The 13,765-nt window shown below is 42.7% G+C and overlaps 2 protein-coding genes across 3 annotated transcripts in view; both read right to left on the minus strand.

Annotated features, from left to right (window-relative positions):
• Positions 1–1,824: 1,824 nt before the first annotated feature.
• On the minus strand, positions 1,825–6,710 carry LOC138855460 (putative uncharacterized protein ENSP00000383309). Its single transcript, XM_070104933.1, has 3 exons — positions 6,147–6,710; positions 2,670–2,763; positions 1,825–2,483 (listed from the first exon to the last, which is right to left on the minus strand). Exons 1-3 carry the CDS (start codon positions 6,708–6,710, stop codon positions 1,825–1,827), a joined length of 1,317 nt encoding a protein of 438 aa, XP_069961034.1.
• LOC128703909 (uncharacterized) overlaps positions 5,361–13,765 on the minus strand; it is a 12,374-nt gene continuing 3,969 nt past the window's right edge. Inside the window, exons 2-5 of one of the 2 annotated variants that reach the window (XR_011394679.1) lie at positions 9,393–9,480; positions 8,058–8,174; positions 6,736–6,911; positions 5,361–6,168 (exon numbers count right to left, since the gene is read on the minus strand). Coding sequence is in view for 1 of the 2 variants with exons in the window: in XM_053798775.2 (XP_053654750.1) it covers positions 6,787–6,911; positions 8,058–8,174; positions 9,393–9,477 (327 nt within the window). In the remaining variant the exon portion in view is untranslated. Of the gene's footprint in view, positions 6,912–8,057; positions 8,175–9,392; positions 9,481–13,765 lie in introns of both variants that reach the window. The other variant, XM_053798775.2, reaches the window with a different exon arrangement.

Raw genomic sequence — 13,765 nt, forward strand, 5'->3', positions numbered from 1 at the left:
CATATAGCAGGGGAGAGTAATCTCCCCTGAAGGCATAGATTACGTAGAACTGTTGGCCTGGGAACCCACCAACGACCTTCAGTAGCTGTCTGCAGTCTGTTATTGCACGTGGTTTCCGTCGGGATTTTGGTGGGTTCCGGGTTTGGGTAGTGGTTGTGGTGGGTGTTCTACGTTTTTTATGCCTTTGGCCAAACTGTGCCAAGTTAAATATTTGTTCATTGAGTTTCCAAAATTAGAGTATTATTATTCAGAATTACAGTTGGTTTGATTGTAAGTAGTGAAGCGTAACATTTCTGGCAGTAGATGTTAGTGATGAAAATAATGGAAACCTCTGTGATCTGAAGTGAAGTGTTAGTCGGTAGAAAGGATTCACTAACATCTGATGCTGATGAGTATAGTTATGGGGGTGATTTAGATTGGGAATAGGATTATTAACCCTGCTAGGTTAGAAATCCAGAAAAAATAGATGTAGAGAGGGGGGGGGGGGGCTTGAAAGTAGTGGTCCCCAGGTTGTGCCCTAGACGCCAGCCATAACTGGCAGGTAAGGTAGGTTATGATTTCAGGCTAGCATAGTAGTCCGTGGACCCATTATGTACCTCTAATCATTTGACTACAGCCCACAGGATGGGTATGGGGTGTGTTAGTAAACTGGTATACGGCAGAGCTCCAACAGGTTAAATAACCCATAGTGTTGGTTGTTGAACTAATGTTCTATGAGGGACGTGGTAGTGTAGGGGAAATACATTAAGATTTCGCTCGGATTTTTAACCCCGGAGGGTTAGCCACCCAGGATAACCCAAGAAAGTCAGTGCGTCATCGAGGACTAACTTATTTCCATTGGGTTCCTCAATCTTGTCATCCAGGATGCGACCCACACCAGTCGACTAACACCCAGATACCTATTTGCTGCTAGGTGAACAGGACAATAGGTGTAAGGAAACGTGTCGAAATGTTCCACCCGCCGGGAATCGAACCCGGGCCCTCAGTGTGTGAAGCGAGAGATTTAACCACCAATGTTGTCTTAGGATCCTAACTACCATGTTAAATTTGGATGTCCTTCAAGGGGTGTCTGTACTAGTGAAGGTATCTTGATACAAGCAGTTGCAAGTACCCTCCCCTTCCTTGGATTAAACCTGATTGCCTAACATCCCCCAAGCTGTGTATAACATTATATTACCCATATATCTATAGTTATGTTAAATTTTATTTGGGTAAATGTGCCCGTATATATAATTGTTTGATTGAGGGATTGGGGGGGGGGGGGAGCGGGAGCAGTAAAATCTCTGGGGACAGATCGATGAAAGTCAATCAGGTTTGATTCAGAGGAGAGTAGTGCAAGTTGACTTTCCAGTGACATTAGGAGTAGGTTTGGCTGGGTTGTAATGTATCTGTTACGGAGTTTACCCTTCAACTTGTTTACTTGCAGCAGACTACTACTGACAAGACAAGAGGTGATCACGTCTCCAGTGTTCTAATAGCCTGTGTTAGAAGACTGTTGTACACGAGGAAGTGTTTGCAGTGACTTTCCAGCGTCGCAACACTTGGCTTCCTGACACTACAAACCAGGTCGTGAAATTTAAAAATATATCATACCTCAGACTACTACTAATGGCAGTATTGAGGCTGTCCGCCTCATTACTACTATTGTTAGTAGGGTTGGGGTAGGTTTTTTTTTTTTTTTTTTTTCACCCCCGAGCTTAAAGCTCCCGAATTGTGTGAATGTTGTCTCCTGCTGACAAATACAGCAGTTGAGGCTTGTATCAAAGTTATTTACTTGTGTGTTTCTTGAACATTTGTTTGCCGTGATAAAGAAAATTTTATTTATTAAAATGTAATAAGTTTATTGAATCTTGTAGGTTGAAGATATTCTCCATGTTGTGGACAGCTGCCGTGTGGTGGACAGCTGCCGTTAGGTGAAGGCCGTGAGGTGAAGGCCGTGTGGTGGACAGCTGCCGTGAGGTGAAGGCCGTGTGGTGAAGGCCGTGTGGTGAAGGCCGTGTGGTGGACAGCTGCCGTGTGGTGAAGGCCGTGTGGTGGACAGCTGCCGTGTGGTGAAGGCCGTGTGGTGGACAGCTGCCGTGTGGTGAAGGCCGTGAGGTGAAGGCCGTGTGGTGGACAGCTGCCGTGAGGTGAAGGCCGTGTGGTGGACAGCTGCCGTGTGGTGAAGGCCGTGTGGTGGACAGCTGCCGTGTGGTGAAGGCCGTGTGGTGGACAGCTGCCGTGTGGTGAAGGCCGTGTGGTGAAGGCCGTGTGGTGGACAGCTGCCGTGAGGTGAAGGCCGTGTGGTGGACAGCTGCCGCGAGGTGAAGGCCGTGTGGTGGACAGCTGCCGTGTGGTGAAGGTCGTGTGGTGGACAGCTGCCGTGTGGTGAAGGTCGTGTGGTGGACAGCTGCCGTGTGGTGAAGGTCGTGTGGTGGACAGCTGCCGTGTGGTGGACAGCTGCAAGTCTTCAGATATCACCAGCAGCAACACCAAAACAATGTCTGCAAAGATAAAAGTATGGACATTACTAAATTTTTCCTGAACTCCAGTAGCAATAGTTTTAAAGTCTTACATAGTATTTATAATGCTTCCCTCAACATAATATAGAAAGAAAAGTGGCTAATATATTCTCGAAGATGATCTATCAAAAATTACCTTGAAATTATCTAAGTTTTTTTTTATATTACCACAGGTTGATGGAACTGGAGGAACAGGAGGTGTTGATGGTGTGGTGGGTGGCAGAAGAGTGACTAGTGGCGCCACTGTTCTTGACCACCATGACTAAATGGCGCCATTGACCTGGAGGGGGAGGTAATGACGTCAGTGGTAGTTTGTGGGGAGGGGGAAGGTAGTTAGGGTGAGGGTCGGGGGGGTTGGTTGCTGGTGGAGGGGTTGGGGGGGTGAGTAGTTAGTTGTTACTGGTGGGAGGGGGTAGGGGGGATGGTTATTACTTGGTAATTACTAAGGTACTAACACAGTCTTGTTACTGTGTGTTAACGTGGCTGGAACCTTGATATTTGAGACGCCCTTAACACTAGACCAAAGACTCGTTTAACACATATTCGTAATTCTAATGAACAGTGTCCATGGACTCGTGTTAAAAACCGTCTCCTTGATGTTGGACTAACGTATTTGACATCTCTTTTGGGTTTAGCGCTTAGTTTTGATAGTAGTGGTAAGCCACAGTACTGTCTGCCTTTCCAGATTAATTTGCATGAGTGTCCTCCACTGTGAGGACACTACGACTCCAGGCGGACATCAACCAAATCATTAAATGGGCAGCAGAAAACAATATGAAGTTCAATGATGAGAAATTTCGACTATAATATTGAAAACTTGAATAAATTACAACTATATGGGGGTATAAAATAAATTTAAACCACACAATAGAACGAAAAACTAATGTAAAAGACCTGGGAGTGATAATGTCAGAGGATCTTGCCTTCAATGACTGCTGCAGCAGCAGCATTGTTGTTGTATTGGTATTGTTGTATTGGTATTGTTGTTGTATTGGTATTGTGGTATTGGTATTGTTGTTGTATTGGTATTGTTGTTGTATTGGTATTGTTGTTGTATTGGTATTGTTGTGGTATTGGTATTGTTGTGGTATTGGTGTTAAGGGTCACTGCCAGTTTACACCGTATTTGTTCTTATTACTGGGAGTTGTTAAGGGTAACCAAAGTTTACACCTTACTGAACCCTGCCTCCCAGGACTCCCTAATAAGGAAGTGATTAACGTGGCTGCTGGAGAACATGTCACCGAGGTTCCTCTACCTGAACACCACAATTTTCGAACCTTACAGGACCCCACAGACTTAAATTATTGACTCTGAGACGACAGACACTCCATCCCACGTTCAGTTACCTTCACCCCTCAAGGAAGGTTCCTTGATGTTGGTGAGGGGCTCCTGATTTAGGGAATTGGATCTGTGCTCCAGTTCCCCGAATTAAGCCTGAATGCCTTCCACATCCCCCCCCCCAGGCGCTGTATAATCCTCTGGGTTTAGCGCTTCCCCCTTGATTATAATAATCAGTTACCTTCAGGACCACAATGGAAATAAGCCAATTTGACTTCTTCTTGGAGGGGGGGTTATCCGGGATGACTATTTTGAAGGGGGGTATCCTGGATGACTTTTTTGGAGGGGGGTTATCCTGGATGACTTTTTTGGAGGGGGGGTTATCCTGGATGACTTTTTTGAAGGGGGGTATCCTGGATGACTTTTTTGGAGGGGGGTTATCCTGGATGACTTTTTTGGAGGGGGGGGTTATCCTGGATGACTTTTTTGAAGGGGGGTATCCTGGATGACTTTTTTGGAGGGGGGGTATCCTGGATGACTTTTTTGGAGGGGGGTATCCTGGATGACTCTTTTGAAGGGGGGGTTATCTTGGAAGGTAATTTACACTCTGTATGATAATTGTACTTATGTGTACCTAAATAAAGTAATTCCGTCATGCCACTTAGGTACCCAGGAGAGTACCGGTCCTAGTACCGAGGGCAGTAATTAGGCGAGTTACCAAGGGTACGTAAATGGGTGATGGGAGTGTAGCACCTGAGGTCAGTAGGTGTCATGTTGCAGGTACCTGCGTCCTGCTGCTCCTGATAACCTGGTACCTACTATATTATACTATTGCCGCTTAATTTTACCTTTCCTTGTTACCTAAGTGATTGAGGGACAAAGTTGTTGCTGGAGGGATCTTGATCCAGTAAGGGGCTCTTGATCCAAGGAACTGCACTAATTATCTCCACCTGACCAGGTATTCCCTAAATCAACCCTGAATATCCCATCCCCCAGGTTCTATACCACCCCTGAGAGTTTACCTCTTTTTTTGTTTACAAGATGCTGCTTTGAACATTAAAATGGTATAAAATACCGACAGGTTGTTAGGTAAGACACATGTGTAGCAGTTAGGTATCTTGATTTCGAAACGTTTCGCCTACACAGTAGGCTTCTTCAGTCGAGTACAGAGAAGTTGATAGAAGCACAGGATACTTGAAGACTATGTAATCAGTCCATCACCCTTGAAGTTTTGAGGTGGTCAGTCCCTCAAGGAAGGTTCCTTGATGTTGGTGAGGGGCTCTTGATTTAGGGAATTGGATCTGTGCTCCAGTTCCCCGAATTAAGCCTGAATGCCTTCCACATCCCCCCCCCCCAGGCACTGTATAATCCTCCGGGTTTAGCGCTTCCCCTTGATTATAATAATAATTGAGGTGGTCAGTCCCTCAGTCTGGAACAATACACTTCTCCAGACTGAGGGACTGACCACCTCAAACTTTCTTTACATGCTTTGTTTATATTCTGCCTCTTTATTTGTAGTTTAAGGTCAACTTACTAGTAAAATCAAACATTTATAGTTTATCAATCTTTGGGTAATAAAAATTATATACCACTAAACATGGATATATTTGTTGCAAAGCTAGTGGAGAGTACAGTGTGAGCCCTACGGATTTAAAGTTCCCCTGTTTGTAATAACACTGGGGAGTACAAATACTGGAGAGTACAGCAGTCACACACATCAAAAAGTCATATATAAACACATGGCTAGATATGTGGGATGAGGCTACATCAAACTACATAGTTGTCAATGTGTATTCTGTACTATATAGTTATATTAAACTTTATGGGATATATAGAAATGCTGTCTGTTAGTGTGCCTAAGTAATATTCGATTAAGTTTTTAGCTTGCAAATATTTTGGCCTTTTCAACACTATGTATTTTGCCTTTTTCCCCGGTTCATAAATCATAAATTTTTGTATCAGTGGAAGATTAAGTTTTGGATTTTCTTGTCTGTCTCTGACAACAGATATTTTATCCCAGTTTCCTGCAGATTTCACTTTTTTATATACATATTTATCATTATATCTGTATTGTGTATATATATATATATATATATATATATATATATATATATATATATATATATATATATATATATATATATATATATATATATATATATATATATTTATTGGTTTGATAATTGTGGTTGTGTTGTGAGTTGTTATTCAACCCCACAATTTTCTATCCTTGAAAAGTCATTTTTGTGGTTTTTTTGGTTTATTATAAATAACATTTTTGTTTAATTATCTTCAGTTATTGATGAATTTATTTATGGTAATTTTTTCTTTTCAGTCTTTTAGAAGACCTTTGTGTGAGGACCTTACTTGATCTTGTCTTGGTGGAGACCTTACTTGTTCTTGTCTTGGTGGAGACCTTACTTGTTCTTGTCTTGGTGGGGACCTTACTTGCTCTTGTCTTGGTGGAGACCTTACTTGTTCTTGTCTTGGTGGGGACCTTACTTGTTCTTGTCTTGGTGGAGACCTTACTTGTTCTTGTCTTGGTGGGGACCTTACTTGCTCTTGTCTTGGTGGAGACCTTACTTGTTCTTGTCTTGGTGGGGACCTTACTTGTTCTTGTCTTGGTGGAGACCTTACTTGTTCTTGTCTTGGTGGGGACCTTACTTGCTCTGGTCTTGGTGGAGACCTTACTTGCTCTTGTCTTGGTGGAGACCTTACTTGCTCTTGTCTTGGTGGAGACCTTACTTGCTCTTGTCTTGGTGGAGACCTTACTTGCTCTGGTCTTGGTGGGGACCTTACTTGCTCTGGTCTTGGTGGGGACCTTACTTGCTCTGGTCTTGGTGGAGACCTTACTTGCTCTTGTCTTGGTGGAGACCTTACTTGCTCTTGTCTTGGTGGGGACCTTACTTGCTCTTGCCTTGGTGGAGACATTCCTTCCTCTTGCCTTGGTGGAGACCTTCCTCTTGCCTTGGTGGAGACCTTACTTCCTCTTGCCTTGGTGGAGACCTTACTTCCTCTTGCCTGTCTCCATCATACGAACAAGTAGACCCAGGTAGTTAGTAAAGCGATGGTGACAGTCTAATGAATCTCGACAACCACTGAGTGGCATGTCCAGACGAGGACCACTGGCACCTGCCAAGATTAGGAAATATTTAAGTTTGTGTAGCCTCACAAATTGCTTCTGTGTTCGGGTTATTTATTGCAGTATGACCCTTGTGGGTTTAGAGCTTAGTTATGAGTATAATAATGCATTTTGGTAAAAACAGAAATGAATTGGTTTCAAGCCTTAGGCAGAGCGAAACATAATTGTACAAATTCTTCTAACATCATTTAGGTTGGGTAAGGTTTGTTAGGTTGGGTAAGGTTTGTTAGGTTGGGTAAGGTTTGTTAGGTTGGGTAAGGTTTGTTAGGTTGGGTAAGGTTTGTTAGGCTGGGTAAGGTTTGTTAGGTTAGGTAAGGTTTGTTAGGTTGGGTAAGGTTTGTTAGGTTGGGTAAGGTTTGTTAGGTTGGGTAAGGTTTGTTAGGCTGGGTAAGGTTTGTTAGGCTGGGTAAGGTTTGTTAGGTAAGGTTTGTTAGGTTAGGTAAGGTTTGTTAGGTTGGGTAAGGTTTGTTAGGTTGGGTAAGGTTTGTTAGGTTAGGTAAGGTTTGTTAGGTTGGGTAAGGTTTGTTAGGTTGGGTAAGGTTTGTTAGGTTTGTTAGGTTGGGTAAGGTTTGTTAGGTTTGTTAGGTTAGGTAAGGATTGTTAGGTTAGGTAAGGTTTGTTAGGTTGGGTAAGGTTTGTTAGGTTGGGTAAGGTTTGTTAGGTTGGGTAAGGTTTGTTAGGTTAGGTAAGGTTTGTTAGGTTGGGTAAGGTTTGTTAGGTTTGTTAGGTTAGGTAAGGATTGTTAGGTTAGGTAAGGTTTGTTAGGTTGGGTAAGGTTTGTTAGGTTGGGTAAGGTTTGTTAGGTTGGGTAAGGTTTGTTAGGCTGGGTAAGGTTTGTTAGGTAAGGTTTGTTAGGTTAGGTAAGGTTTGTTAGGTTGGGTAAGGTTTGTTAGGTTGGGTAAGGTTTGTTAGGTTAGGTAAGGTTTGTTAGGTTGGGTAAGGTTTGTTAGGTTGGGTAAGGTTTGTTAGGTTAGGTAAGGTTTGTTAGGTAATGTTTGTCAGGAAACAGGACAAGTGTTTCCTAACTTGGGTCTTAGTCATATGATGACCCACAGCTGGAGCTTTTGGTCATCTGACCGAAACCTTCCACTGGCTTACCCCTCCACCACTTTAAAAATTATGGCTATATTTCTTACCATTAACAGTATTGATGTGTGGAAGGTTCTGACGTAGTAGACTGACCAGTTCAGAGTTCAGATCATGAAGGTATTCTGTCCCTGGCTCCTGCATCACCTGCCTCGGATCAGACCCTCCTGATGGGTGAATTAATTACTTAGTATATCAGAAGCAGGAGGGGGAGCATTGATGTTGAAGGGATCTTAATCCACGGCATTGAAGTTATCCCCCCTTTCCTGGAGTTTACCTGGAGAGAGTTCCGGGGGTCAGTGCCCCCGCGGCCCGGTCTGTGACCAGGCCTCCTGGTGGATCAGAGCCTGATCAACCAGGCTGTTGCTGCTGGCTGCACGCATACCAACGTACGGGCCACAGCCCGGCTGGTTAGGAACCGACTTTAGGTGCTTGTCCAGTGCCAGCTGTCATCAAACTTAATTACCTCTCATATTCCCCCCCCCCCCCAAAAAAAAAAAAAAAATTTAAGTTTGTTATTATATCAAGTTTATTTAGTAACTTCTAAGTGAGTTTTATGTAATAAAAATGTCTGAGGTTATATATGAGGGCTCGAAAGAGCATGTGTTCACTTGGGAACTTATATAATTACTAGTTCAACTAAGAAAATTTAAGATTTTTATTAGTGTGATGTTTTAGTGACTGGTATACCCTGAGGGTGTTCCGGGGGTCATCCCCCCCCGGGGCCTGGTTCATGACCAGGCCTCCTGGTGGATCAGGACCTGATTAACCAGGTTGTTACTGCTGGCCGCACATAAACCGACGTAGGAACCACAGCCCGGTTGGTCAAGTACTGTGTGTCTGTCCAGCTCCCTCTTGAAGACAACCAGGGGTCTTGAAGACAACCAGGGGTCTTTAAGACAGTCAGGGGTCTTGAAGACAACCAGGGGTCTTGAAGACAACCAGGGGTCTTGAAGACAACCAGGGGTCTTGAAGACAACCAGGGGTCTTGAAGACAACCAGGGGTCTTGAAGACAACCAGGGGTCTTGAAGACAGCCAGGGGTCTTGAAGACAGCCAGGGGTCTTGAAGACAGCCAGGGGTCTTGAAGACAACCAGGGGTCTTGAAGACAGCCAGGGGTCTTGAAGACAGCCAGGGGTCTTGAAGACAACCAGGGGTCTTGAAGACAGCCAGGGGTCTTGAAGACAGCCAGGGGTCTTGAAGACAGCCAGGGGTCTATTGGTAATCCCCCTTATGTGTGTGGGTATATGATAAACTCTACATCCAAGTAGTTGAAGCTGCCCTTCTTCTGCATCAGAACTAATTACCTCGCATTCCCCAGCTGTGTATGACCCCTACAAGTTAAGCACCTTCCTCTGGCTAGAATAAGAGTTTTAACATCTTACTGTGAATAATAGTAGCATCAGCAAGGCTGGCCACCACCAGGGCCACTACCAGGGCCACCATCACCAGTGGTACTCTGCTCACCATTCTCTGCAAGAAAAATAAAAGGTTAGGTAAAGTTAGGCTAGGCTAGGTCAGGTTAGGTTAGGCTAGGCTAGGCTAGGCTAGGCTAGGTCAAGTAAGGTTAGGTCAGGTTAGGGTAGGTCAGGTCAGGTTAGGTTAGGCTAGGTCAGGTTAGGTTAGGCTAGGTCAGGAAAGGTTAGGTAAGGTTAGATTAGGTAAGGCTTGTCAGGAAACAGGATGAGTGTTTCCTGATGACCCACAACTGGAGATTTTGGTCATCTGACCAATGTCTTACACCTTTAAAAATTATGATATCAGGCAAAAAAGTGGAGGTCTAAGTCATACTGGTATAGAGTCTTTCTTTTATGTATTTATTTTTTATTTTATTATCACACTGGCCGATTACCACCAAGGCAGGGTGGCCCGAAAAAGAAAAACTTTCACCATCATTCACTCCATCACTGTCTTGCCAGAAGGGTGCTTTACACTACAGTTTTTAAACTGCAATATTAACACCCCTCCTTCAGAGTGCAGGCACTGTACTTCCCATCTCCAGGACTCGAGTCCGGCCTGCCGGTTTCCCTGAACCCCTTCATAAATGTTACTTTGCTCACACTCCAACAGCACGTCAAGTATTAAAAACTATTTGTCTCCATTCACTCCTATCAAACACGCTCACGCATGCCTAATGGAAGTCCAAGCCCCTCGCACACAAAACCTCCTTTACCCCCTCCCTCCAACCTTTCCTAGGCCGACCCCTACCCCGCCTTCCTTCCACTACAGACTGATACACTCTTGAAGTCATTCTGTTTCGCTCCATTCTCTCTACATGTCCGAACCACCTCAACAACCCTTCCTCAGCCCTAAAAGATATATCCAAGAGCTCCAGAACAGAGGTTATGAACCAAGTGGTTTTGATGGGTATACGTTTATAATAATTATTTCCACTAATACATGTACAAGGTATACAAACCATAGCAGACATCAATGATATACTACTATATAGAAAGCCCCCCTTGTTATACAGAGCATTTCCTGCAAATTAGTCAGTTTTGTCCCCAGGATGCCACCCACACCAGTCTATTAACACCCAGGTACCTACTTTCTGCTAGGTGAACATAAGTTGTGGGAAATGCTCTACATAACCAGTTACTTTATGTAGTATGTCATTGATGTCAGTTATGGTCTGTATAAGTTATATCATCTACTGGTAGAAATAAACATTATATTTACTGATTTCCACCTTCTGGTTAATTAGACATATATTTACATATTCCCACACTATTTGCAGACGACACTACATACGTCTTCTCTCACCCGAGCCCAGTGACGCTAGCCAATACTACTGTAAATACTGAATTACAGAAAATATCTACCTGGATGAGGACTAACAAACTCGCTCTAAACATTGACAAAACCTACTTCATTCAGTTTGGTAACAGAGCTGCAGATGTCCATCTTAACATAATGATAAATGGATCACCTATCACAAAACTCTCAGAGGGAAAATTCATAGGAATCCACCTTGATAATAGACTCAAATTTCAAACACACATACAACAAATTTCCCCCCAAAATTTCCAAGACTGTAGGCATACTATCGAAGATACGGTACTATGTTCCACAGTCAGCCCTCCTGGCCCTATATCACTCACTTATTTACCCCTATCTCACCTATGGAATTTGTGCATGGGGCTCAACAACAATAAACCATCTCAGACCATTAATCACCCAACAAAAGGCTGCAGTCAGAATAATAACAAATTCCCACTACAGACAGCACACTCCACCAATATTCAAAACTCTAAACCTACTCACAATACAAAACATCCATACTTATTACTGCACCTATTACATACATAGAACACTTAACTCTGATATTAACCCTCCCCTCAAACATCTCCTTGCCAACCTCAACAGAACACATGACCATAACACAAGGCACAGATCACTCTTTGATGTTCCTCGTGTCCATCTCACACTATGCAAAAACTCAATGCACATAAAAGGCCCTAAAATCTGGAATTCATTACCTGTGAATATAAAAGAAACACTATCTGTTTATAAATTCAAGTCTCTTCTCAAAAATCACTTACCCACAGCTAAATAAATGCTGAATAATTGTATCTCGTAAATGTTTCTCATTATTGTATCTCATAAATGTTTAACCTGTGACCCAATCAAACTTTGTTACTTTTTAATTACATTACCTAACAGAATACTCCATTGTACTGAATGCTCAGCAACACAGTAAATGACCATATGACCTGTCTTTGTAATACTCATTTGTGCTAAATTGTTATCTGTTTACAATAATGTTTTTACCACTGAATATATCATTGCTTAGTTAATCTTAAGTTAATTTTAAGCCTGCCCATAATGCTCTGCATACAAGGGGCTTTAGCATGTTGCACTGTAATAACTGTATTCCTTTGTACTTCTCTGTATCATGTTCAAATAAATAAATAAATAAAGGAGGTAGATGTGTCTTTAATATGATTCTAATCACAAATACAGTGGAACCTCAAAAATCGAACTTAATCCGTTCCAGGAGCTAGTTCTAAATTCGAAAAGTCTGAAATTCGAAGCAATATTTCCCACAAGAAATAATGGAAATACAATTAATCCGTTCCAGAAACCCAAAAATATTCACACAAAAAATACATTTTATAGAGATTAATTACAGTTTTACATACAACAAACACTATAGTTTTTAATTATGTATAGTAATACATATAAAATAACATTTTTACTTACCTTTATTGAAGATTGGTGATGGCATCTGGAAGATAGGGAGGAGGAGAGAGGGAGTTGGGGTTAGTGTTTGGAAGGAGAATCCCCCTCCATGAGGACCTCAGGTAAAGCCCTCACCATGTCTTACAACATTGTGTATGCCACTATGCTTCTTAAATCTGTCAAACCAGCCTCTGCTGGCCTTAAATTCACTATCAGAACTGGTTCCAGGAGTTTGCTGTACCAGATCGGCATGCAACTTCCTTGCCTATTCGCAAATAATCGTCTCTGAAACACTATCACCTGCAATCTCTTTATCCTTGATCCACACCAGCAACAACTTCTCAACCTCTTCAACTATTTGTGGTCTTTTTTTGGTTAGCATATTAACACCTTTCGCAACATCAGCTTCCTTGATTTGTTCTTTCTTTGACAGGATAGAACCAATGGTCGACTTGTTTTTCCCATACATCCTGGCAAGCTCAACAAGTCTCACACCACTCTCATACTTCTGTATTATTTCCTTCTTCACATCTATGGTGTTTTTCACTTTCTTTACCACAGGGGTACCACTAGCAAGTTTCTTTGGGCCCATGGCAGCTTATTTCACAGTCCCCCAATCACTAAACAACGAAATAATCGTTAAATGCATGAATGAGAGCGCAGGTTAGTGTTCACTCAAGCATAAACAAAGCTAGACTGCTCACGGCACCTGTGCGGGGACGCGGACAGAGCGGGCTGGCAGACAGGTCCTGTACCCAGCGGTCCGAAAATAGGGGCGCGTTTGATAAGAGGGACACAGTTTGTCCGAAAAAAGGGTGCTATTTTCGAAACGTTCGATATGTGATACATTCAATTTTTGAGGTTCCACTGTATAACATCGGGATTATTAGGTGGATAAAAGGCAGTGTTTTTTCCCATTGAAATTCGTGGTTTTAAAAAGGTCGTCTGCTAAAAAAAAATATTTATACAGAGTTTAGAGTTTGAGGATGGTAAAGTAATTAGGAAGGTGTTTCAAAAGGTAGATGAAGGGGATTTATGTGATGTTGATTTTTGTAGAGATGTGGAGATATATTTGAGAGGGAGAGAGATAAGGAGATGCTTGAGAGAGAGAGAGATATGGAGATGCTTGAGAGAGAGATATGGAGATGCTTGAGAGAGAGATATGGAGATGCTTGAGAGGGAGAGAGATATGGAGATGCTTGAGAGAGAGATATGGAGATGCTTGAGAGAGAGATATGGAGATACTTGAGAGAGAGATATGGAGATGCTTGAGAGAGAGATATGGAGATGCTTGAGAGGGAGAGAGAAAGATGGAGATAGATATACTTGAGGGAGATGGATGCAGAGGTAGATATAGTTAAATAAAAATGGAAATAGAGAGCTGGAGATGGATATAGAAATGGAGAGATAGAGATATATATGTTAGAGAGGGGGGGGGGGTGCACTGTAGAGTCTGCAGTGTGCACAGTGGTGGTGTAACCTTCATAGTGGTGAGTTGTGTTCTCTTTCTCTCTCTCTCTCTTTCTCTTTCTCCCTTTCTCTCTTTCTCTCTTTCTCTCTTTCTCTCTCTTTCTCT

Source organism: Cherax quadricarinatus, chromosome 95, assembly GCF_038502225.1.
Source record: "Cherax quadricarinatus isolate ZL_2023a chromosome 95, ASM3850222v1, whole genome shotgun sequence".
NCBI lineage: Eukaryota > Metazoa > Arthropoda > Malacostraca > Decapoda > Parastacidae > Cherax > Cherax quadricarinatus.